We start from the raw sequence: 27,253 nt of genomic DNA, 5'->3' as shown, positions 1-27,253 counted from the left end.
AAGACTCTTGACTCACAAAAAGATGTCTACTTGTGGGTGGGTGGATGGGTGGGTGTGAAATGCATGAGATTGAAAATCCAGGTCTTGCATTTTTAATTGTGCTTTTGCCTGAAGACATTCTTCTGACTGTAAGGGAGGTAAGATATTTTTATTTCAAAATCTAAAATGGTTCTTTTCTCTCTTTCAAGTTGTCCTAAAAGGAAAATAAAGTGAAAGCTTTTTTTAAAGAAAATATACATTGATATTACTTTACATATTTTAGTACCGTAAATATGCATTGAAACTAGTATATTCTTTAAAAAATCCTCTTTTATTTTCTCTTTAGACATAATAACAAAACAGAAACACTTCTAAGTTATGTATAAAAATCAGTGAAAAATAGTTCTTATTTCATTTTCTGCTTCGGACTATATTTTCTTGTATATTGACTATAATCCACTTAGCAGAAGAATATGTTCACTGTAATTTTCAACCAGTTATATGCAATTATAATTATTTAGTTTAATTTCTTCTAGGAATACACTAATCAAAGGGATAGGAAACAGTAGTTGCTTTTATTCTTGCAGGCTTTGTTTGTTGGAAATTATTAAACCGTTCATTTCAAAAAGTTGAAAAATAATTTTAATCAATATTGGTTATGTCTTAAATTTTTGATATTTCTTTAAGAAGATAAATTTTGGTCTAGCACCAGAAATTATAAAACTCAAACTCCTTTGAGTGAGGAAATTATCTTTCACCAATTTCTCTCCTAAAAATAAAAATAATCTGTGGGCTTTAAGCATTATGGTAACACCTGTCCAAAATGCAGACTTAACAGATTTATTCCAATTACATTTAGTAGGGGGAGATCTTAAAAAGGTACTTCCAGGTATGTAAAGAGTGATCATCTGGGAAAAGAGGAATATTGTATTTGCCCTTGGTAATCTATATGGAATTGTGTAAGACTGATAAATTTTTTAGTTGCAATATTTGTAGAATTGTAAATATTTAAGTTACTGTATTGTGGAATATAATGCGTTTGGAAATTAGCTCATGTCTTTATGTATATATTATTTTTTGTTTTTGCAGGTACAAAAAAGCTTTAATCAAGTAAAATCTAGGCAACAGGCTCCCTGAAGTGTTGACAGCCCAACTAAATCATGAACATGGTTCAAAAATGTTAATAAATAAACCAAGGTATTGTACAATTATAATATGCCCCCCCATCCAAATCTTGCATGGTCAAATTCTGGGGTGGGAACATTTTAGAATCTAAATAAAGCTCCTGTCTTTGGCTCTTAAACTGATGAAGCAGATATTTCTATGAGCTCCACTCCTGTTTTCTCTCCTCTTTGCTTTCCCTTCCCCTCCCCCATCCTCGCCACCAAAAAAAAAAACCCAAAACAAAACACTTTCTCAGCTTTAAGGTTTTTCTTTTTTCTTACAACAGCCTCTGTGTTATATTTCCTGCATACCTAAATTAAGACAATAAGAATTCAGCTCTTGGTTCTTTGTTGACTGGTTTTATCTTTCAACTTGTTTAACAAGAGAGACATCAGATTATTGGCCACCGCAGAGAAGACCAAACAGCCTCTAGTAACTGCGTGTATTTACATTTTTTAATCATATACCCTGAGATGTATGTTTTAAAAGTTTTATAAAAGTTTTCTGTTTCTATTTTTGGAAGCCTTTGAATGCAAGGAGGGGGAGAAAGGTGATCCTGTCCTTTTCCCCTTCTATGTCAAAGAAAATAAAAAATCCTCTTAGAATTAAGAGTTTAGGGACACTGCTTAGGTAACTCTTGACTGTCAGGGCATAACCAACACGGGCTCCCTCCTTTTGGAAGTTACAATGTACTTAAATAGCCTGGTATTTCCAAGGGCCAAAGATCTTTTCCTCTTTTATGACCCGTCGTATCCTTTTGAGGCCAAAAAGAACAAGAGGGGTCATTGCCACTTCAGCTTGGTTCCTGTTGTTCCTGCGTGGTGACCACGCAGATCCTGAAACCTAGTACTGGCTTAACATTTGGGCCTGGAACATCTGGAAAGTGGCCCAAGAGGGAGACACTGTTGGGTTTTGTTACACCAGGTGCTAGGAGGAAGCCTCAGTCGCCTTTTTGATATGGGAGCAAATTCTGTGGGCCCTGGAGTTAGGCTTCAACAATTGAAAAGGTCAAAGGACAGCTGAGTGGGGTCAGTGAGACACCATGGGGTGTATTTTGTTACTGAGTAAAAGGAGCAGCCTCCTAAAACCTTCAAGGATTCTCTTGAAAATCTTGTGTTGTGAAAAGGTTTTATGAGTCTCATGGCAAAAACTCCTGATTTATCTAAGGAATGCTTGCTTTTGCCTAATGGAAGGATAATCCTTACCAAATGTTGGCAACGACTATAAGAGTCAATATAGGTCTGAAAGAACAGTTAGGGTTTGAAGTGTACTTTGCTTTCCAAAATGTTTATCATTTTAATGTTTGTCTCTCAGTGAAGAATTTTACACTGTTGAAATATCACCTTTTTGTTTCCTTGGAGCAGAAAGTGGCAGGAGTTGGGGGTGGGGAGAGGTGGGTAAGCAACTAGTTTACATTAATTTTAAAATCATTCTAACAAGCTTTTGACTGACCCCAAAGCAGAATAGTATAAACCTTTAAAAACACCAAAACTTAACTCTGGAAAGTTCTTTGAGTTTATTTTAACATAAAAGGAATAAACGGTTCATGAAGTGTCATTTACTTTTGGATTACAGAATTTTTGTTTTTTAATTTAGTTGTATTGCATAGAAATGGGTATCAGCCGATGAATAACCTTAAGCGTGGGGTTTCTCCCTGACTGTGCTTCTGGTACATCTTGTAGTAGTAAGGAGAAAACCAATGTCAGAGTCAAGAGGGGAGAAGAAGAAAAGAGAATAGAAATACAGAATTTTCTCTTTAGAGGGAAATGGAGAAAGAGGCCGCGGGGGTGGGGTGGTGGGGTGGAAATCTGCATGTGGGAAGAACTTTCTTTGCCATGACCTCAAGATACCACTTACATAATTGTGGAGACTTTCCAAAGATGTTGCCACCTGGCAGACATGTCGTAAAAGTCAGAGGAATTTGGCAATATTTTGATGTCCCAGTTTATATACTCTATGCATGTACATAGACATAGAGTGTGTGTATTGCCATCTGTGTTGTAAAGGGGAAAAGATAAAGTGATGAGTAGTACAGAATAGGCTTTGTTAAGCATTTTGTTGCTCATTGATAACTTTACAATAAGTTTGAATTACTTGTGTGTGTGATTTTTTAATGCTTTAAAATAAGTTTTTGTTTTAAAGCCACATGCACATAAACGTAAGGCTTAGTGAGGCAGTGTGCGCTGTGTCTATTTTCCCAAGGCTAAAGTGCCTTTCAACAACTAATTTAGAAACCTAAGTGTAGTGGCTGATAATTGCCTAGAGAAAACCCACAGCTGTTTAAGTAGCGCTGAAACTGCAGCAAAACTGACAAATAGAATTAACAATGTTAATACGATAAGAAGATGGAAAGATAGGGCAAATGACAGTGGAAAGATGAAGGAAGCAAGAATAACGCATCCATACAAGAACTGAATGTTCACAGTGGCTTTGCATATCCAGTGCTTTTTCCTTTATGCTAAGCCCTTCTTTTATTAGTCTCTAAATCACCAGCAGAATGAGTGTTTGCAAGTTAAACAATTCAGATACGTGTGTGTTCAGTCCCTCATTCATCTGATTTTGAAGGAAGATGTTGCAGTAGCAGCTAAGAAAATCAATCAGATTTTGCTTTACTAAGGCACAGTTTTATTCGTGGTGCTTTTAAAAAGTGCATTTTAAATGTATTTCTCTCTATCATTACATGAATGGGAATTTTTTTACCCCTCTTTGTACCTTTATGATTCTTATCAGTCAACTACATACATTACAAAGGAGACCAAAACCCTGTTTTTGGATTTAGTGACCCAGTATTACCAAAACAAAACAAAAAACCTGCAGAAGTCTTTAAGGTGTTCTTACTAATTATATTTATCGGGCTAATGTTCTTTGCCTGCTTTCCAAACAGAATGGGGGCAGGTAAATAAAGAAAAATTAGGTGAATGTTATATGGAAATTATTGAACCATCTGTGTTCTTCCCACTCTACTGGTTGAAGCATCCTATGACATTTGGAAAATTATTGTAATATCTTTTGAAATTCTACTCTGCATTTGGGAAATTGATTTTTGCCTCTGGTGCTTTATGCAGATTTTAATGACTGTTGTGATAAATCCCCAGAAGTTTATCCTCAGAAACCACAGAGACTCAGAACTCTCTGAATGTGGCAGCCTTGATGGATGTGCTAAGCCACACTTTGGAAGCATTTCTGGTTATTTAATGTTTTCTGTTCTGGATTATTGACTCTTCTGCCTGTTGAAAAATTGGTCTCTGGCGACATGGTAGAGGTCACACGCTGCCTATTATTGTTTTGTTTCTTTGATCTGACACAGCAATTGCCTCTGGTAATTATACTAGTTCCAGAGGGTCTTGACGAGATGTGTTTATTTTACAGAAGAATTTCTGGTATTCCGAGGAAGAAAGTAAAAATTTCCAGTAGTAACATGTAACTCCCTGTCAGAAAGGAAAAGATAGAATTATCCCTTATCTTTTAATTATGGCAGCTCTTATATAATCATTATGAAATTAGCTCACATATAACAATAAGCATTTCTATGGCAATTCAGGACATATTACATATTCCTAAGTATATTGGTTAAAAACAGTTAATCTTAGAATAAAGTAACTAGGGCTAGGTTTTTATTTCAGTACTTAAAATACTTTTGGCTTCAGAAACTGTCCAAGGAGAGTCACCCAGGTTTAAATGTACAGAACTATTAAAGGAGGCTCAAAATTTTGTCTTTTAATTTGTTTGCATTTTCTAAAGATTTTCAGCAAGGAGAATGACTAAAAATGAAATAGGACGCTTTTGTTTTGAATGCATCATAAATTTTGTGCCTTTTTTGGAATGTGCTTGACAAGACATAATATCTCTTCAAACTTGTTTACTGTATAATTGAGTAAGACACAAAAAAGCTCAATATATTCTTTTTTGTTTAAATTCAACTCCAGTTGTAAATACAATGTTTTGCCCCAAGTGGTTGCAGTTTAATGGGAAAGTCAGACAGATATTAGAGCAACAAATATCAATTTAAAAGAATACATAAAATGAGAAAAGAGCATAAAAGAACTGTAACTATATGCTTGTTTTTAATTTTGAATTATAGACTCTTTGAGAACTTGCAAGAACCATGTTTTGTTTCTTGGTTCAATAATCACATAGTATCTCTCTTATCAGGGAGTATGTTTAACAGAGCAAGGGTGTGTTAACAGGCATTAAACAGTAATGCCTTAAATAAGAATTTTTTTATATGAAGCCGAAGAATCTGATAGCTGTAAGAGGCAGTAATGATATGTATATATGATTGTAAAGTTTAATAAGTGAATTGTGAACGTGAAGTCGCTCAGTCGTGTCCGACTCTTTGTGACCCCATGGACTGTAGCTTACCAGGCTCCTCCGTCCATTGGATTTTCCAGGCAAGAATACTGGGGTGGTTTGCCATTTCCTTCTCCAGGAGATCTTCCCGACCCAGGGTTTGAACCCAGATCTCCTGGATTGTAGGCAGATGCTTTACCGTCTGAGCCACGAGGGAAGTCCCAATAAGTGAATTGTATATATCACCAAATACCGGTTTTGGGAAGTTTTACATTGGTGGTCATTTGTTGCTAGAACACTGCCTCCAAAACATACAAGGAGATACATCTCAACTTTTCTTAGTATCCTCAATGTAGCACCAAGCTTACAAAAAAAGAAAACACTACATAGTACTTCTAAAATTTTCTGCACATTTATTTTGTGACAGGCACTATTCTAAAAACATAAAATCTTATGTATTCTCACAGAAATCTATGATACTGATTGTATTGCCCCATTTTACAGATGAGAGATTAAGTAACTTGCCCAGTATCATACAGGGTAGTGGGTGCAGGATTTGAATTAAGGCCATGTGACTCTAGACCCTGTGTGCTTAACTACTTGAATAGTAGGATTTTTATAAATGCTGTCTGGCTGGGTGGATGACTGTTAAACTTTGGAAAGTAGGTGACAACATCTATAGAGAAAAAGATAAGTAACAACTCATTAAGTTATTTGAAGCTGTCTATTTAGTACTATGCCTGGCACACGGTCAATGAATTGTGCCTAAAAAAAATTCGAATCAAAAACAAGTACACACAAAGAGAATGTATCATTTTCACTCACATTTTTTTCCTACTTCAAATAGCTTGGTTTAGCAGGGGGAAAAAAAAACAGGCTTTTGAGTCAAAATTTGAATTCTAGTTCCATCACTTACAAACTAGATAACCTTGGCTCCTCTCAGAAACCGGATTACTGCTCTGTCTACTTGTCCCTCTTTCTGAATCTGCTTGTTTCCATGTGGTTTCATTTAACTTAGTCCTTCACCCCATAAATGGAAGTTAGCTCTAGAGTTTGACTACATTCCTTACCCGCTTTGGCAGGAATAAGCCCTAGCTGGTTTGTGTATGCTTCATGCTGCTTCCCATGGGGAGGCCCACAGTGTCTCATTGCCTCACTTTTGATACTAAAAGAAGTGATACTAAACTTGATCATTGGTTCAGAAGGCTGTACTAGTCTTTTTATGTAAGGGACTCAGGCATCGGCGGATACTGATCTGTCCACCAGAGTCCTAGAACCAAACCCCTAAAGACACCGAGGGCAGTTCTGTTATTCTTTATGAAGTACTTTACTCTATGTTCATATCTTTCATCTAACATTTACAGTGAGGTTTGGGTTTGTTCATTGAGAGGAGAGGTGGTGTTTTTATTTTGTTTCAATTTTTTAAATTGGTGCTTGTCTTTGTGACTGTCCGGTATCCGACATTAAAACTCGAATTTCAGCCTTGTTTTGCAGCCCCCGAATATGTAGATGCACTATTGTTAAAAAAAATCCACCCACCAGTGCAGCAGCCATAAGAGACTCAGGTCGATCCTTGGGTTGGGAAGATTCCCTGCAGGAGGAAATGGCACACAACCGCAGTATTGTTGCCGGAAGGATTCCATGGGCAGAGGAGCCTGGTGGGCTGTGGTCTATAAGGTTGCAAAGAGTTGGACATGAATGAGCATCTGAGCAGATGGGTAGACAAGGAAAAATCAGCAAACAAAGCTCTTTTTCCTTGATTTTTATTTATTTATTTTGGCTTGGATTCACAATTTAGTAGGCATTTACATGATATGCATTTTTCCCAATTGGGTCATTATTGTAGGTGTTTTAACTACAGAATGGCATACGTGATTAGATAACCTAAGACGTCTGCTGCCGTAGACAAACTGATTAGATTCCGCTCCTGTCTTGGCCTTTTCCTCATAGTATGACCTTGGGCAAGTTCCTGAACTTCTCTAGACCTTGGTTCTCCTAAAAATGGAGGCAGTAATTGTATTTTCCTGGCGGTTACTGAGTTCCCTATGTTACTGTTGCCATCGTGGTTTGACAAAGAATGTTTCCTTTCAGATTTCTGGACAATGACAGTGATGACAATTACTGCTGCTGCCGCCACCACCACGACCGCCCTGTGCCCATTCCCTGTGGCGCTGATAATGACGGGCATGAATGCTTAGTTACACTCGTGTCCTACTCTTTGCCTCCCCCTGGACTGTAACCCACCAGTCTCCTCTGTCCATGGGATTTCCCAGGCAAGAACACGGGCGTGGTTGCCATTTCCTTCTTCAGAGGATCTTCCCGACCCAGGGATTGAACCTGTGTCTCCTGACTGGCAGGCAGATTCTTTACCACTTTCGGACATGGGAAGCCCCTGTCTTTCTGTAGAGAAGGGGTAAAGGAAGAGTAGAAAGACACAAAACTACACTGTCCTGGTGGTTTGTGCTTGATCCCACTTGCATTTTCAGCAATTAATTATGGTGCTGAAAGAGCTCATATAGGGTACCATACCTTTTTTAGAGATTACCCCAAGAGTGCCTGTTTGCATCTCAGAGGTCTGTGGTGCTATGCCAAGACAGTTAATATAGTTTTCCCTGTGTAATTTCACAACAATAAAAGGAAACCGGGGAAAGCAATATAGTGCGGTCTCACAGACAATGATGGCCAGAGACATAAAATATGTGCCTTTGTACGGGAGTCACAGTCTGTTCTTGTTGTATTTCATTTAACAACTGATTCTAAAAAGTATTTCTCCATTTTCTGACCTGAAGTTAGATTTATTCACACTGACTTTCAGTGGGATGTCAGGCTTCCCTGATGTCTCAGACAGTAAAGAATCTGCCTGCAATGTGGGAGACCCATGTTGGATCCCTGGGTTGGGACAATCCCCTGGAGAAGGGAATGGCTACCCACTCCAGCATTCTTGCCTGGAGAATTCCATGGACAGAGGAGCCTGGTGGGCTACAGTCCATGGGGTTGCAAAGAGTTGGACATAACTGAAGTGACTACAACTTCTTCACTTTCAGTGGGATGTTATGCCTGGGGGCTCTTTGAGATTCAGAGGAAGGGATTCAGTAATCTAGGTGGATAAGGCCAGTGATTTCAGTGACCCTAAATATTATGTACAGCATATGATATTAAGAATGCTCATTTGCTCAGTCGTGTCCGAGTCTTTACAACTCCATGAACTCTAGCCCACCAGGCTCCTCTGTCCATGGAATTTTCCAGACAAGAATACTGGAGTGGGTTGCCATTTTCTTCTCCAAGATATTAAGAACACATTGCACTGAAAATTCTTCTTTTGACCTCTGCCCTTCTTTGGGTAGCACTGAACTGTCAATGAAGAACTTGACACTCAGCATCGAAGAAGTTTGGGGTCAGTTTTGTCATTCTTCACCTTATAATTATCATTTTTAAAACTGTCTGGTTATGTTTTCATCTGAAATAGCCCCTTCTTTTTGCTCTCCCAAGGCTGTTCCATGGGAACTTACTGTTGTCTTCATCTGAGCATTTCACAGGGTTATGCTCCTATATTCTGTGTATCTTCTATGATGGTGAAACTGGATCACCCCTGTTTATATTGATTTAATAGTTTAACCAGCACAATATTTATTTGCCATATCTATCATATTACTCCTTAAACTATGTATAAATTGAAGGCATTAGGATTATGTAATCTTTCGTGTATAGTTGAGTACTTCTTTATTCAACTAAAAAGGTCCCTTGGAGAATGTAGGTTTTCAATGGTGAAAGGAAGATAACTTGTTGAGCAGGTAACAGATTAAGAAGATGCAAGATTTTCAGGCATTTGGTGCTCTGGAGAAAGACTAAAGGTCCACCTTTGAAGTTATTCTATTGTTTTCTGCAGTAAGAAATCCCATGAGTAACCATGCTAGTTCCTCATATTTTTCTCCCTTCAGTGAGGAAGAAAGGTCAAATGGCCATTGGATATTGACTTAGAAGCATATACTAGTGACATGGTGTATTTCTCTTCCAACCTCCACTCTGTTTTGATTGTGTGTGGTTCTGTTGAAAAATAAATTGCTGTAGAAAAATTGAATGTTTATACTTGTTCTGGTAGGATTTTACAAGTTTGAACAAAACCTTGGTTTTTGATTGCCTGTTTCATATATTTTAATACTTCCTGTTTGAATCCTATCTTCAAATTGTTTCAGAAGATAAAAAACATTTCATGTTTTAATTCTAAAATCTGTAAACTTATTTCTTTAAGAATATCATAATACTACTCCTGAAACCTTAAAAAAAAACCTTGGTATTTCAGGAAAATTTCACTTGAGAGGCTTTGTTGATTTTCTTCAACTTACAACTTTTGATTGAGTATTATATGTATACTTTGGCACATGTACTTATCATAAGAAAAGCTTAGTAATTTATTTTTTCCAGTTTTATTGAGATATAGTTGATATGTAACATTGCATTAGTTTTAGATATACAGTATATATATATTTATATTTATATATATATATATATAATATATATATATTATATATATATATTATATTTATAGTATATATTTGATATATATGTGTGTGCTTAATTGCTCAGTCATGTCCAACTCTTTGCTACTCCATGGACTCTAGCCCCACCAAGCTCCTCTGTCCATGGGATTTCCCAGGCAAGAATACTGGAGTGCATTGCACTTTCCTCCTCTAGTGAGCTTTCCAACCCAGGGATTAAACACACATATCTTGCATCTCCTGCGTTGGCAGATGGATTCTTTACCACAAGCATCACCTGGGAAGCCCTACTTCAGAATACTGAGAGTTAAATAAAATAATTTTTAGGAAGTGCCTGGTATATCCTCTAGCCCAACAATTCTCAGACTTTTCATCTCATTACCTCTTTACACTCTTAAATGAGTTTTGTTTATGTGTATTATATTTATTAGAAATTAAAACTAAGAAAATTTCAAAATACTTAATAATTTTAAAAGTTAACAGTAAACCCATTATACATGGAAAATAAATGTATTTCCCCCAAAAAAGGTTAGTAGAAAGAGTAATCTGTCAGCTTCTGCCTTCAATCTGTTGTGGTGTCACTCATGAAATAGCCTCTAGAAAGTTCCACTGTAAATGTTTGAGAGAATGAGAATGCAAAAGGCAAATAATATCCTAATAATGGTTTGAAAAGACTTTTGACCTCATGGAACCCAGAAAGGGTCTTGGGGTCCTTGACCAATTATTAGCATAGCTAATAATTAGCACCCAATAAATTAGTTATTATTAAGATATATGGAAATTTTTGTAACTATCAATGAGAACTAAAGGTGATTGCATCAAAACTTCTTATTCTATGCTTTCCTGAGGTCCCAAATAAGACTGTGATTCAAACTAAGCAAAAGGAACAACATTGTTTTTCAAATAAATACTAATAATACATGAATGAGTTCTCTGAATTTTAAAAGACTCAAATCTTGCTTTTAGGAATTCACCAATTAAATATATTATCACAAAGCTTTCATTTTTTTTTTTTTCTTTTTCAGAGAAGAATCCTCCTAGGGTAATAAAATCTTAGCAGAGAGAGAAGTAATTTGATATTTCCTCTGAAACCACTGATAGTGTTCCTTTGGGTTATGGCAGCCCACCACTCACCAGTTTAAGGAGGTGTGGCCCCCTTGTCACTGTGCTGGGCTTCATGATTGACAGGTCAATCTTGATTTACTAGTTGGAGAAACTTCGCTTAAACCACTTATTGTGGTTTGATCCTTAGACACAAGATCCCTTAAAGGGACTTTTTGAAAGCCCCTTTGGACTCTGAAGACAAGAAGCAAAAGTGTAGAATAGATAAATTGATAAGTTATCTCAAGAAATGTATAGTTCATATAGTTTCTATTGTAACAGGATATGTGGGTATAGTTTATATCAGCTCTGTGTGTACTTTGCATACATATAACCCTCTACTAATGTCAACTTTCTCCTTTTTCTTTTTCTTTGTGGGGGTGGTATAGACCATGGGGAATTCATATGCTGGGCAACTGAAATCTGCTCGATTTGAAGAAGCTCTCCACAACTCCATTGAAGCCTCTCTGAGATGTAGTAATGTGGTACCACGACCAATTTTTTCCCAGCTGTACCTGGATCCTGACCAGCATCCTTTCTCCTCTGCAGGTAAGTTTCTCAATCCCACACATTTCTACATGCCTTTTAAAAGAAGTGGGAATTCTAGATCTGGGGATCTCTGAAATATGTGGGTTAAATGTTAGCCAATGCCTGTCTCCCTGTCCTCAGATATCTTTTCAGAACTATGGATTTTTCTTTTGGTTATCTCCCCATATGCATCTTTTTATTAAATTAGCTATGATTTATTTGCTTTCCCAGATGTAAAACCCAAGGTGGAGGATCTGGATAAAGACTTGGTACACCGATACACCCAAAATGGCAGCCTGGATTTTTCTAACAACCTCACAGTAAATGAAATGGAAGATGACGAAGATGATGAAGATATGTCAGATTCAAATAGCCCACCAATTCCCTATTCACAGAAACCTGCCCCTGAAGGCTCTTGCACTACAGACGGTGGGTTTCCTTTTTTATTTTTCAGTTCCTTTAGTATTGTCTGGCTAGTTTCTAATAATTGATTGGGTGCTTAAGGCTGGAAACCAGTAATTATAGAAAGGAATGAGGAGTAATCATGCTTTCACTCACATTATTGCCTGTGACTTCATAGTAAGTGTCTATTAAGAAAGCCAAGCATTATCACCCCATCTTATAGATCTAGAGACTGAGAGACACAGCCATTGAATGACTTCTCTGACATGGTGTGTGGCAAAGACAAGCCTAGGCCTAGCTCAGGACTTTTTCAGTGCCTCACGAACTTCCTGCAAGAATGCTGCTCAAAAGTGATCTCTCTACTTCTTTCTGTTCCACTCTTAAAACAACAACAGAAATATCATGTGTTTTAATATTTACCTTTTCCATGTATTTTGAACATTCATCCAGTATATTGTTATCAATAGAAGATTAAAATGAACATGTTTTTATCATCCCATTTTATTTATCTTGTCAGCCTCCTCTTCTACAAAGGCTTTTAACCACACTTTTAAAAAAGAAAATCCTACTTAAACATTTTCAGTATTTCATGTTTTTGGTCACATAACAAATTATACTGTCTTCTCTCCATTAATGGTATATGGTCCTGCTTCCTGGCTATCCCAGCCTGATTTCTGATTAGTTCATAATCTGATCGTGGTAAAGAATCCACCTGCCAATGCAGGAGACGCAAGAGACGTGGGTTTGACCCCTGGGTGGGGAAGATCCCCTGGAGAAGGAAATGGCAACCGACTCCAATATTCTTGACTGGAAAATTCCCTGGACAGAGCACCTGGTGGGCTACAGTCCATGGGGCTGTAGAGTTCGGACATGGCTGAGCACAAGCTCTTGATAATTTATAGTTGGTCCACAGCTCTTTCAGTGTGGTTCATTTAAGGCAGTTCTAAGAGTCCTCTCACTCAAAGGCAGAACAGCCCTGACATTTTCCTAATGAAACTGACAGTGGAATAGGGCAATATAGTACCTGGGTTTGTGTCAGCAGACCAGCTTCCCTTCATGGGAAATCTTCTATTTACCTAAGACTCACAGGAAGGTAAAGCTATTTTTAGAGGCAATTTAGATAAGCAGATACTTAACACCTGATGGGCTTCTGGGGTTTGCCATTCAGATGTAAATTTTGGTTGCTAATTTCTTATGTAAATTATTGGTAGGTTTCTACCCCACTGGGAAGCAGTTGATTGTCTAAAGGGGTAAAGGGCCACCAAATTTTAAGCCTCCAAATACGGCTTTGATTACTTGAGTTTGTGTTTACAGCTGTTTCAGTAAACTTTCCCCTCCCCCACTTAGATTACTCTGTAACCTTCCAGTTGGAGATAATTGGAGAATGCAAATCCTGGTTCTGTGAAGTGAAAACCTTGGCTGTTTTCTTAAGAAAAATGCAGATGAGGTTTACAAAGAAGTGCTCTGTACTAGGACTCCTTTAAAATTAAAATCATTTGCTGCGAGGGTCTTGGTTTTAAGGCAGCCTGTCAGTATTACTTTCAGAAAATGAAACTAAGGGCAAGTGTGTCCAAGAAATTGTTATATTTGTGCCCCATTCCATATCTTTCTTTCCTTGTGCACAGTAATCAGGCTTACACCATCCTTAGGGTACTTTCCCCCAGATCATCTAGTGGCTTCTAAAAGAAAAATCCTATCTTTTTTTCAGGATTAGTCCAGATGAAATTTAAAATTACCCTAGAGGGGAGTATTAAGGTTTCTCCATTTTAATTGACATTTTAATTGAGATTATGGTTGGATGGCATCACTGACACAATGGACATGAATTTGAGCAAACTCTGGGAGATGGCAAAGGACAGGGAAGCCTGGCATGCTGCAATTCATGGGGTCACAAAGAGTTGAACACGACTGAGTGACTGAACAACAATATTTATTATATTAATATTCTGACATATTTCAAATAGTGAAGAAACAGAGCTATCTGCTATACCAGATATTTGGATCCTATAAGTCTTGAAATAGAATCACATTTCGTAGATTCTTTAGCTACTTCTTTACAGAGCTTATTTTCAATCTTTTTTTTAAAAAAAGCTATATTAAATATTGCTCTTTGCATAATATATATTTTTCTTAACTGGGGGTACCTGATGATATATTTTGTATATAATTAGCTGATCTGAGTCCCAAGAATGAAGAGTTGTAGGAAACAGTCCAGACTCTTGTGAGCGTCTTCTCAAAATAACTATGAAGTAAACTCAGGAACTTTTCTTTGATTTTGCAACCTTTTCTGGCTTTGGATTGATTTCTTTCTTCCTGACTCTTTCCTGGACTCACCCTTGCCTTCTTTTCCTCCCCTATTTCCTCTTAATTAAATTGCCTATAGTCTTGTGTGGAGAAGGCGATGGCACCCCACTCCAGTACTCTTGCCTGGAAAATCCCATGGATGGAGGAGCCTGGTAGGCTGCAGTCCATGGGGTCCCTAGGAGTCGGACACGACTGAGCGACTTCACTTTCACTTTTCACTTTCATGCATTGGAGAAGGAAATGGCAGCCCACTCCAGTGTTCTTGCCTGGAGAATCCCAGGGACGGAGGAGCCTGGTGGGCTGCCGTCTCTGGGATCGCAGAGTCGGACACGACTGAAATGACTTGGCAGCATGGTCTTGTGTTGGTGATTAACTGAAAGGCAGAAAGACGAAGTAGGACATTTAAAAATTGAACTTAAAAAAAAAATAAGTGTAGTTCATTTACAATGTTGTGTTACTTTCTGCTGTACAGCAAAGTGATTCAGTTATACATATATACACATTCTTTTTTGTATTCTTTTCCATTATGATGTATCACAGGATATTGAATATAGTTCCCTGTGCTCTACAGTAGGATGCTGTTTATCCATTCTCTACATGCTAGTTTGCACCTGCTAACCCCAACTCCCAACGTTACTCCTCCGCTCCTTGGCAACCACAGATCTGTTCCTTATTAGACTTTATTTTTTTTAAGGACAGCTTTAGATTTACAGAAAAATTGAGAAAACAGTACAGAGTTTCTGTATATCCCCAGAGTTTGCCCTATTGTGAACATGTTACATTATCAGTAATTTTAGTGCTGACTAAAGTCCATAGTTTATTTGGGTTCTTTAGTTTCTACCTGATGTCCTCTTTCTATTCCAGAACCCATCTGAAAGTGGTAGCTCAGTTATGTCTGACTCTTTGCAACCCCCTGGACCGTAGCCTGCAAGGCTCCTCTGTCCATGGGATTCTCCAGGCAAAAAGACTGGAGTGGGAAGCCATTTCTTTCTCCAGGGGATCTTCCCAACCCAAGGATCAAACCCTGGTCTCCTATATTACAGGCAGGCTCTTAACCATTTGAGCCGCCAGGGAATATCCAGAACCGGTCTTCAGTTCAGTTTAGTTCAGTTGCTCAGTTGTGTCCCACTCTTTTCGACCCCATGGACTGCAGCATGCCAGGCCTCCCTGTCCATCACCAACTCCTGGAGTTTACTCACACTCATATCCATTGAGTCAGTGATGCCATCCAACCATCTCATCCTCTGTCGTCCCCTTCTCCTCCCTCCCGCTGTCAATCTTTCCCAGCATCAAAGTGAAGTTGCTCAGTCGTGTCCGACTCTTTGCGACCCCATGGACTGTAGCCTATCAGGCTCCTCTGTCCATGGGATTTTCCAGGCAAGAGTGCTGGAGTGGATTGCCATCTCCTTCTCCAGGGGATCTTCCTGACCCAGGAATCGAACCCAGGACTCCCACATTGCAGGCAGATACTTTACCGTCTGAGCCACCAGGGAAGCCAGCATCAGGGTCTTTTCAAATAAGTTGGTTCTTCACATCGGGTGGCCAAAGTATTGGAGTTTCAGCTTCAGCATCAGTCCTTCCAATGAATATTCAGGACTGATTTCCTGTAGGATGGACTGGTTGGCTCTCCTTGCAGTCCATGGGACTCTCAAGAGTCTTCTCCAACACCACAGTTCAAAACCATCAATTCTTTGGTGCTCAGCTTTCTTTATGGCCAACTCTCACATCCATACATGACTACTGGAAAAACCATAGCTTTGACTAGATGGACCTTTGTTGGCAAAGTAACGTCTCTGCTTTTTAATATGCTGTCTAGGTTGATCAATAGAACCGGTCTGGGATACTATTAATACATTAGATATAGCTGTTGTGTCTCCTTAGGCTCCTCTTGGCTGTGACGGTTCCTCAGGCTTCCTTTGTTTTTGATGATCCTGATAGTTTCAGAGATTATAGATCAGGTGTATTCTAGACCTTCTATCGGAGAAGGCAGTGGCACCCCACTCCAGTACTCTTGCCTGGAAAATCCCATGGATGGAGGAGCCTGGTAGGCTGCAGTCCATGAGGTCGCTAAGAGTTGGACACGACTGAGCGACTTCACTTGCACTTTCATGCATTGGAGAAGGAAATGGCAACCCACTCCAGTGTTCTTGCCTGGAGAATCCCAGGGATGGGGGAGCCTGGTGGGCTGCCGTCTATGGGGTGGCACAGAGTCGGACACGACTGAAGTGACTTAGCAGCAGCAGCAGACCTTCTATTGGAATTTGATGTTTTTCTACTGATGAGACTGGGGTTATATACGGGTTTGGTGGAGAATGATCACAGAGATAAAGTGTCATTTTCATCTTACTGTATCAAGGGCACATACTTTCAGATGATTTATGGGTAGTGACGTTGACCTCGATCACCTGGCTGAGATAGTGTTATCTCCATTCCCTATGAGTATCTCATCCCTGCTGCACCCTCCCCACTTACTGTCCAAGAAAGTCCCTACACTCAGCCTACACTTTTTAAGGAATGGGAAGTTACGCTCCACATCCTTGAGGGCAGAGTAGCTACATAAATTATTTGGAATTCTACTGCATGGAGGTTTGTCTCTTTTCCCTCATTTATTAATTTACACAGTCATTTGTTTATATTCATTCATGAATATTTATTTTATTTGGGGGTTATAATCCAATACTATTTTATTTTCTTGTTTAACTTTTTCCAGTTTTAGCCCTTGGTAGCAATTTCAGTTGGTTCTTGTGCCCCTTTTATAGGCTGCCATCATTATGAGTTTTGTTTTTTTTTTAACACAAAAGAGGGAATTTTCTCTTTTCATTGTAACAGGCAGTTGTTTATTTTTAATTTTTATTCATTATTTTAAATTTTCGGCTGTGCTGAGTCCTTGTTGCTTCATGTGGACTTTATTGTGGTGAGCAGGGGCCACTCTCTCGTTGTGGTGCGTGGGCTTCTCATTGCTGTGACTTCTCTTGTGGATCACGGACTCTAGGGGGCGAGGGCTCAGCAGTTGTGGCTCACAGGCTTAGTTGCCCCTTGACATGTGGGATCTTCCCTGACCAGGGATCGAACTGGTGTCTCCTGCAATGCAAAGTAGATTCTTAACCACTGGGCCACCAAGGAAACCCACAGGCACTTTTTGAAAAAAAAAAAGAAAAAAATTTAAAAGGAAGAGGTTTGCTTCCTCCTATGAGAAAAATTTTTCTCCTAGAATCCAGTCATTGTTTAATAATTATAACTTTTCACCTCTAGGTGTCCTCATATCATAAATGGGAAAACCTTTATAGGCTAAAGTGCTGAAAGCTATTAGTGCTTCTTACTTTGAGTGGACTGTGTAGCTTTCCTTATACCGCAGACATCACGTTGAAATCATCTTTCTTCCAGAGCAAATCCTGCTTTCTTCAGATATTTTGCACACGAACTGTGTCTTCTCTACTCTATTCCTGTTTAGCCCCAAACTAAAATTGTACTTCCCCTCCTTAATCTCCCTTTGGCTGCAATGTATTGCTTTGAGAAAGCTCATTAGAAAGGGACACCTATGTGACTTGCAAAACTGAATTTTGAGGATTCACCAGGGCTTCCCTCGTGGCTCAAACAGTAAAGAATCTGCCTGCAATGCGGGAGACCCCTGGATTGATCCCTGAGTGGGGAAGATTCCCTGGAAAGGGGAATGGCTGTCCACTCCAGTATTCTTGCCTAGAGAATTCCCATGGACAGAAGAGGCTAGTGGGCTACAGTCCGTGGTGTCCCAGAGAATTGGACACGACTGAGCCACACATTCACTTTCAGTAGGTGTGAGACAGGTGGATGCTGACAGAGCCCATGGCTGGCAGGGACTGCTCTGACAAGTGCCCCTAAGGATTCAGCCTAGAAAGCTAGGTGATGACTCAGCAAAGATAGGCAACGGAGAAGCCATAGGAGAGTGTCCTACGTCAGACCGGGGAAGGTCTCGTGGTCAGAGTAACCTTTATTCTGTGGTCAGAGTGACGTTAACTCTCTAACCTGGAGTCAAGAGACCTGGGTCCCAACTTCTTGGGTTGCTGGGAATTTGACTTTGGACTGTTTTCTTAACCTTTATGGGTTCCAGTTTTCTCATCTACAAACTAAAGAGATAGGGATAGATTAGTGTTTCCCAATCTTTGACTCACAAATCTCTTTTATAGTAGTACATAATTTTTGGACCCCTTAGGAATTTAAAAACTAATTCTGTCACTGTATGGCATGTGATAATCAATTTTAAGTAGAATATACTTATTTTAGATCAATATACTAATTACTCTTTGATATTATTCATGCATGAGAAAAAACTGTCTACATTTTATCCTTTAGTTGCTGTTTAGGGCTTTCCTGATGGCTCAGCAGGTAAAGAATCCGCCTGCAGCGCACAAGACACAGGAGATGTGCGTTCGATTCCTGGGTTGGAAAGATCCCCCTGGAAGAGGAAATGGCATTGTGCTCCAGTATCCTTGCCTGGAAAATTCTATGGACAGAGGAGCCTGGTGGGCTATAGTCCATGGGTTTATAAATAGTTGGATATGACTGAGCATGTAGCAGTTACTGTTTAATTTACTTTAAACTGGTTGTGTAAGGAAAAGCATATTTTGTTGACAAATTCAAAAATAAAATGTTAAACCTTTTTCTGACAGGTAGGGGGAGACTCAGGGACTGAACCCAGGTCTCCTGCATTGTGGGCAGATTCTTTACCATCTGAGCCACCAGGGAAGCCCAAGAATACTGGAGTGGGCTGTCTATCCCTTCTCCAGCAGATCTTCCTGACCCAGGAATCGAACCAGGGTCTCCTGCATTGCAGGCGGATTCTTTACCAGTTAAGCTACCAGGATGTACTAATTTATTTTTATAATTTTTGCTCAATGTGAGGAAAGAGTTTCAGACTGCTCTTTGCAGAATTTGTCTGCAAATAATATGCTGCTGAAAGAAGTAGGCTTTTCTTTCTTACACAAAAAGCCAAATTGGATTGTTGTCGTTGTCTAGTTACCAAGTCTTGTCTGACTCTTTGCAACCCCAGGGACTGTAGCCTGCTGGGCTCCTCTGTCCATGGGATTTCCCAGGCAAGAATACTGAAGTGGGTTGCCATTTCCTTCTCCAGGGGATCTTCTCGACCAAGGGGTTGAACCCTCATCTCCTGCATTAGCAGAGGGATTCTTTACCACTGAGCTACTGGGGAAGCCCCGAATTGGATTATAATCACTAAAATTTACCTTAACATTGCTTTTTTTTTTTTTTTGGTGCCCTAGAAGCATATTGGTGCATTTTATATAATTTGATAAGTGAGGATGAGGTTGACTCTAACTTTCATATCTAGCAAAGAGTACCTTAGGCACATTTGTAAAATGACTGTGTCCATCAAACACAATCTATGTTCCCTAAGCTTCCCATTATTAACCACTAGCCTATTATGGGTATGTATTAAGCAACATATCAATACATGTGACTGATAATAAAAATCAATCTTAAACTGTGTGATAATCAAAACCACACATTGATATGGGCTTCAATCAAGTGAGTGCTGAGTTCGCTCATCTGATTTCCACTATCCCTACATGTATAACATAGAATGTCCTTAGAACATTTTGCTTTAAAGGTAGAATATTAGAATAATTATTAGGTTTTAGAAATTGGTAATGTTATATATTTTAGTTTCATGTATCAGTATTTTAGTTTCAGTATCATGGAGAACCTTTATGAATCCCCAGGACTTTGATAACTCCCCTTTGGAAAATCCTATATCAGATGACCTTGAGAGTCCAGATAGCTCTGATGTTCTATAAGTCTTGTTGTTCAGTCACTAAGTCATGTCCGACTCTGACTGCAGCACTCCAGGCTTCCCTGTCCTCTACTATCTCCTGGAATTTGCTCAAATTCATGTTCATTGAGTTGGTGATTCTTTATATTCATCTCGTCCTCTGACACCCCCTTCTCCTTTTGCCTTCAATCTTTCCCAGCATCAGGGTCTTTTCCAATGAGTTGGCTCTTTGCATCAGGTGGACAAAGTATTGGAGCTTTAGCTTCAGCATCAGTTTTTCCAATGAATATTCAGGATTGATTTCCTTTAGGATTGACTGGTTTGATCTCCTTGCTATCCAAGTGACTCTCAAAAGTCTTCTCCAGCACCACAATTTGAAAGTATTGATTCTTTGCCACTCAGCCTTCTTTATAGTCCAATTCTCACATCCGTACGTGACTATTGGAAAACCATAGCTTTGAGTATATGGACCTTTGTCAGCAAAGTGATGTCTCTGCTTTTTAATAATTTGCAGATTGGCACAGATTGGTACTGACTTGTGTATTTTTTCTAATATGGAGTGACTGTAAGTTCAGAAAGTTTGTAGTACTACTTCTTAGTGACAGAGAAATCTCCTCAAGCAATCTGTTTCCATCAATCAGTAATCGTAAACCTCTCATCACTGAATTACCTACATCCTTTGGGAAGGTGTTTATGTTTTGCCCTTTGGAGAAAGTTGTAATAATGGTGCTACCTACTAGGGATAGATTTGCTGTCTATACATGAATTAATAATTCCTTTGATTAAGAAATTTACTGCTCCTTTTAGGAGTTTTTTTTGGCTGCACAGCATGTGGGATCCTAGTTCCCTCACCAGGGACTGAACCAGTGCCTTCAGCAACAGAAGCACAGTGTTCTAATTTAACCTGACCTCCAGGAAGTTTCTATTTTTAGCCTTCTTGGGTTAGGATTTTAGAATTTGGTCAAGACATTTGTGTTAACCCCTCATTGTTTTGGTTCTGGAGTATAACTATTCTTAGTGCTTTTTTTCCCCCCAAGTTGACTAATACATTTTATGCCTGTTTTTATATAGCAAACTTTCCATGTCTTACATCACTGGACATTATGAGACTCATTATGTAAGCTTGGACAAACACTCTCACCTCTCTGAGCCTCAATTTCTCCATGTATAAAAGGGATATAGTCATACCTAGCTAGAATTGTTGAGAGGATTAAATAAGAAAGTCTCTGAAGTGCTTAACACTCCACCTGGCTTAAGTTAAGTGCTCCATAAATTTTAACTGCCTTTCATATCATATCATCAACTCCCAGCTTTCAAACCTCAGAGTTTTGTCCCTTAATGGAGGTGGAGACAGCAGATTCTTTAAAGGGCTCTATGCATCTATAAGGAGAAGGCAATGACACCCCACTCCAGTACTCTTGCCTGGAAAATCCCATGAACGGAGGAGCCTCGTAGGCTGCAGTCCATGGGGTTGCTAAGAGTCGGACACGACTTCACTTTCACTTTCACTTTTCACTTTCATGCATTGGAGAAGGAAATGGCAACCCACTCCAGTGTTCTTGCCTTGAGAATCCCAGGGACGGGGGAGCCTGGTGGGCTGCCGTCTGTGGGGTCGCACAGAGTCGGACACGACTGAAGCGAGTTAGCAGCAGTAGCAGCAGCATGCATCTATAGGAAAAAAAAAAGTTTGTAAACTGAATAAATAATATGACCCCATATATAAATGATTATTCAAATAAATACAAATGCTATTGTGAATAATAAAATACAAATTCATTCAAATTGTTAAAGAAGTCACAATAATATTAGATATTATTTTTCTCAAATTGTGAACACTGGAAGTTACATTTGAGTTTTTAGTTTTAAAAGAGGATCTACAAGCTTGAAATAGTTGAACCCCATTGTCTTTATCATTCTAGCTTCTGGTTTCCTGGCTTTTTTCTAATTTTATCATGTCTGCTTTTGAGGTTTAATGATCCAAACCATACAGTAGATTCCTATGCACCATAGTTTCATACCATATTTGGTTGTTGTTTTCATTTATTTCTCATATACTCACTGATGGCATTCAGTTTTTGTTGGCATTTGGCTAACATCATAATATAATATACATTGATTCCAGGAGAGCCTGCATGGTTCTGGCCCACTGTGTTTTGGGCGATGATGGCGCTCTCCCCAGGGTTGTGAGTGGGAATTAGCCATCCATCCTCCATTGTCCAGTTTTCTGTCAGGTGCCCAACTATGGCCAGAAAGGTGGGATGTTCCAGTGGCCCAGCTTGGACCAGGCGCCAGCTCCAGCTCAGTCTGGAATATCACAGCTGTCCAGGGGAATCCCATAACTAGAGCGTTGGGAGGATTATTTCCCAGAAGACGTGGAGATTAGTGCTTTGTAGCAGAGCATAGCTGTCCTCTGTTATATTGTTTTGTAATTGCCAGTTCTTATACATCCTTGCAGTTGACTACAAGTGAGTTCTTAGAGGATGACACATTCTGTTCAGCTCTATCCCCAAGCCAAAGACAGCACTTGTTGAAATCCTTTTATTTTAACTTTATTTCTTTTTTTTTGTCTGTGCTGGGTCTTTGTTGCTGTGTGCAGGCTTTCTCTAGGTGTAGCAAGAGAGGGCTGCTCTTCCTTATATTGGGCAGGCTTCTTATTGCAATGGTGTCTCTCGTTGTGGAGAGCAGACTCTAGATGCGTAGGCTTCAGTACTTGTAGCTCATGGGCTCAGTAGTTGTGGTGCGTGGGCTTAGTTGTTCTGTGGCATGTGGACTCTTGCCAGACCAGGGATTGAAACCACATCCACTGCATTGGCAGGCAGATTCCTAACCACTGGACCACCAGGGAAATAAGCAAATCATTTTTAGTAAATGATGAACTAATGAATTAAGGTAATAATTTATGGTTACAAAGCAGTTATGTAAGGTTTTTTCGTTTCTTATGATGTCTCATCTAGTGAAAATAACCTAAACAGTTCTGAGTTCTGGTTCTGATCCATTCATTTATGATTCACTAAACTCTGAGCTTCAGTCTCTTCCTCTGTGAAATAGAAGACATTTGTTCCATGATCAATCTGACTTAGAGAAGTGAATTTGCATTGAAACTAAGAATACTGTATTATGTGCACATAAAATTACATATGTTTGTCAGTTTCCTGTATATTTATCATTTCCTTATTTGTGGATCAGAAAATATAAAGTCATCAGTGTTGGCTAAAACAGTTGGAAATATCTCCTTTTAGTAAGTTTTTGGGCTTCCCTGATGGCTCAGTGGGTAAAGAATCTGCCTGCAATGCAGGAGACATGAGTTCGATCCCTGGATCGGAAAGATTCCCTGGAGGAGGGAATGGCAACCCACTCCAGTAATCTTTCCTGGGAAATCGCATGAACAGAGGAACCTGGCGGGCTACAGACCATGGGGTTGAAAAGATTTGGACACTGAAGCAACTGAGCATGAGCATCTTTTTATCTCTGCTCAGAAGAACACATGTGGTAGATGTGTGTTTGAGACTTCCCTGGTGGCTCAGACGGTAAAGCATCTTCCTACAATGCAGGAGACTGGGGTTCAATCGCTGGGTTCAATCCTGGAGAAGGAAATGGCAACCCACTCCAGTAGCCTTGCCTGGAAAATTCCATGGATGGAGGAGCCTGGTAGGCTAGTCCATAGGGTCGCAAAGAGTCGAACACGACTGAGTGACTTCATTTTCTTTCACTTTGCATATGAACTTTAAATTTAGTCCTTCACAGTGATTCCGACAGGCAAATCTACTCTCTAGATGGGTGATGTGGAGTTATAAACTCTCTAAACATTCCACTGTGTCCTTTTTTCTTTTTTTTTATTGGTTTCTAGGTTTTTGTCAAGCAGGAAAAGATTTGCGTTTGGTATCTCTGTGTATGGAACAGATTGACATCCCAGCAGGATTTCTCCTGGTGGGGGCCAAGTCTCCCAACCTTCCTGAACACATCCTAGTGTGTGCTGTAGACAAGCGATTCCTACCAGATGATCATGGGAAAAATGCACTTTTAGGTGAGTATTTCATACCTGTGAAGTTCCTTCTGAGATAAAGGAATTAAAATACGAGTTTATTTTAAATTATCACAATTTTTAAAAATCACAGAATTAGATGCGGATTATATAGTTTAGTTTAAGTAAGAAACATTTTTTCATTTAGTTGTTGTTGAGTCGCTCAGTCATGTCCAACTCTTTGCAACTTTATGGACTACAGTGTGCCAACCTTCCCTGTCCTTGACCATCTCCTGGAGTTTGCTTAAACTCATGTCCATTAAATCAGTGATGCCATCCAACCATCTCATCCTCTGTCATCCAACCATCTCATCCTCTTCTCCTCCTACCTTCAATCTTTCCCAGCATCAGGGTCTTTTCTAATGAGTTGGCTCTTCGCATCAGATGGCCAAAGTATTGGAGCTTCAGCTTGAGCATCAGTCCTTCTAATGAATATTCAGGGCAGATTTCCACTCAGATCGACTGGTTTGATCTCCTTGCAGTCCAAGGGACTCTCAAGAGTGTCCTCCAGCACCACAGTTCAAAAGCATCAATTCTTCGGTGATCAGCCTTCTTTATGGTCCAAATTTCACATCTGTACATGACTACTGGAAAAACCACAGCTTTGACTGTATGGACCTTTGTTGGCAAAGTAATGTCTCTACTTTTTAATATGCTGTCATTTAGTAACGTCTCACAAGTTAACTTTCACTTTTTTATTAACTCTCAAAATATTCATCTTAACGAAGAGATTTTAAAAACCAGGCATTAAAGAATGCCATGCAATTTATCAGAAATAATTATTTTGTGAAATAAAATAGGATTCACTCTCTATAGAGTCATTGATCTGGACCTGATATAAAATCAACTCTCAATTATTCAACTGTGGATTATCTACTTTGTAAGTTATTGATACCTATTCTGTACCATCCATTATTTCTAATTATACTTTATTGATGTGGTTCTCATTTTATATTTAGCATTAGTTCAACCAAGATGTGTAGTAATATATCTATGATGTAAGATGTGTAACTTTTATCTCAGAATTTTTTTACTTTCTAGTGTTACTTTAAATCTGGCCCTTTTTTCACAACATAGCTTCTCTACATCATGGAAAATAACAAAAGTGGATTTACTTTTTAATTATTATTTTTAAAGTTGAAGTATAGTTCATTTTCAATATTATATTAGTTTCAAATGAACTGCATGAAGGATCACTGATTCAAGTGATTCAGTATTTTTACAGATCGTACTCCATTAAAAATTATTACAGGATAATGGGTATAATTCCCTGTGCTGAAATACATATCCGTGTTGCTTACCTATTTTATATTAACGGTTTGAATCTGTTAATCCCTTACACCTATCGTGCCCCCTCCTTCCCTTTATCCACTGATAAGTGCTAGTTTTCTGTACCTGTGAGTCTTTTTGTTTTGCTGTATCATTCATTTGTATTATTTTTGGATTCACAGATAAGTGACATCATACAGTTTTGTTTTCTTTCTATCTGACCTATTTCACTAAGCATAATACCCTCTAAGGTCATCGACGTTGTTATAGATGGCAGAATTTCATTCTTTTTTATGACCGAGTAATATTCGATTGTGTGTGCATGTGTCTGTGTGTATACATGTGTGAATGTATACATATATATTAAGGCCACTACATACAAACCTTCAGGTTTCAGGCTTTCAAAGATGTGAATGTATATTTGCATGTGCAGTCATGTAAGGTGTGAGTGAAATTGCAGCTCGCCCTCCGTCTCCTATTGCTGACAGTCCTTCAGCTCTACCATCTCCCACGTCTTCTCCCTCCTCTAGTAAGTAACTCTTGTTGCCTGTTCCCTGGGTGCCAGCCCCTGGATGCCAGCAGTACATACAGTATTATATATAATACAGTGCAATAGTACAGTATCAGTACAGTGCTATTGCACTTTTTCAGGATGTTGAACTGTAGGATTGAAAATGTTTTATTTATTTTTTGTGTTTGTCTTTCATGTATTATTTGTGTGAAAAGTATTATAAACCTATTACAGTATAGTACCATATAGCCAACTGTGTTAGTTGGATACCTAGGCTAACTCTGTTGGGCTTTTGAATAAGTTGGACTTATGAATACACTCTTGGAATGGAACTCATTTGTATGTTATATATATATCACATATATATATATCCACAGGATATATATATGATGTATTATATATACATATATATATACATACCACATATTCTTTATCCATCTGTCTGTTGATGGATACTTACGTTGCTTCCATATCTCGGCTATTGTAAACAACGTTGCTATGAACTCCGAGGTGCGTGTATCTTTCAATTTAGGGTTTTCATTCTTTGGCTTTATACCCAGCACTGAAGTTACTGGATTATATAGCAGTTCTAGTTTAAGTTTTTTAAGGAACCTCTATTACTCTTTTCCATAATGACCGCTCCAGTTTACTTTTCCACCAAAAGGGTACAAGGGCTTCCTTCTCTTCACATGCTTTCCAGCGTTTGTTATTTGTAGACTTTCTGATGATAGCCATTCTAACAGGTGTGAAATGATATCATTGTTGTCTTGATTTGCATTTCTCCAATAACCATCGGTGTTGAGCATCTCTTCATGCACCTATTAGCCATCTGTATGTGTTCTTTGCAAAAACATTTATTCATGTTTTCTGCCCACTGTTTGATTGAGTGGTTTGTTTTTTGATACTGAGTTGCATGAGCTGTTTGTGTATTTTGGATACTAACCCATTTGTGGTGATATCATTTGCAAATATTTTCTCCCATTCCATAGGTTGTCTTTTCATTTTGTGTATGGTTTCCTTTGCTGTGTGAAGTCTAGGAGTACATAGATCAATATCTTGAGTCAGAAAGTGATCCTGCACATGCTTTGTAAAGTTTCCTTAAACTACAGTTCAAATCCTACTCTTGATTCATAGAAAAAGAAGTGATAATTTTCATTTTCATGGGCTTTAATTTTTTTTAATATCCATTTTTTTTCTTTTAGTGAAATTGAGCAGATGGTTTAATATAGACACCTAATGGTAAAGTTTGTTCAGTTCAGTCGCTCAGTCGTGTCTGACTTCTTTTTGACCCCATGAACCGCAGCATGCCAGGCCTTCCTGCCATCACCAACTCCTGGAGTTCACCCAAACTCATGTCCATTGTGTTGGTGATGCCATCCAACCATCTCATCCTCTGTCGTCCCCCTCTCCTCCTGCCCTCAATC

At 38.9% G+C, this 27,253-nt stretch overlaps 1 protein-coding gene across 1 annotated transcript in view; it reads left to right on the top strand.

Moving 5' to 3' along the window:
* The first annotated feature begins 1,087 nt into the window (after nucleotides 1-1,087).
* Nucleotides 1,088-27,253, top strand: part of GREB1L (GREB1 like retinoic acid receptor coactivator) — a 120,249-nt gene continuing 94,083 nt past the window's right edge. The window contains exons 1-4 of the mRNA XM_055559086.1: nucleotides 1,088-1,176; nucleotides 11,420-11,579; nucleotides 11,790-11,987; nucleotides 23,876-24,052. Coding sequence (XP_055415061.1) covers nucleotides 11,423-11,579; nucleotides 11,790-11,987; nucleotides 23,876-24,052 — 532 coding nt within the window. The 5' untranslated portion in view covers nucleotides 1,088-1,176; nucleotides 11,420-11,422. The remainder of the gene's footprint in view (nucleotides 1,177-11,419; nucleotides 11,580-11,789; nucleotides 11,988-23,875; nucleotides 24,053-27,253) is intronic.

Source organism: Bubalus kerabau, chromosome 21, assembly GCF_029407905.1.
Source record: "Bubalus kerabau isolate K-KA32 ecotype Philippines breed swamp buffalo chromosome 21, PCC_UOA_SB_1v2, whole genome shotgun sequence".
Classification (NCBI taxonomy): domain Eukaryota; kingdom Metazoa; phylum Chordata; class Mammalia; order Artiodactyla; family Bovidae; genus Bubalus; species Bubalus kerabau.
This window is presented reverse-complemented; position numbering and strand designations above follow the sequence as displayed.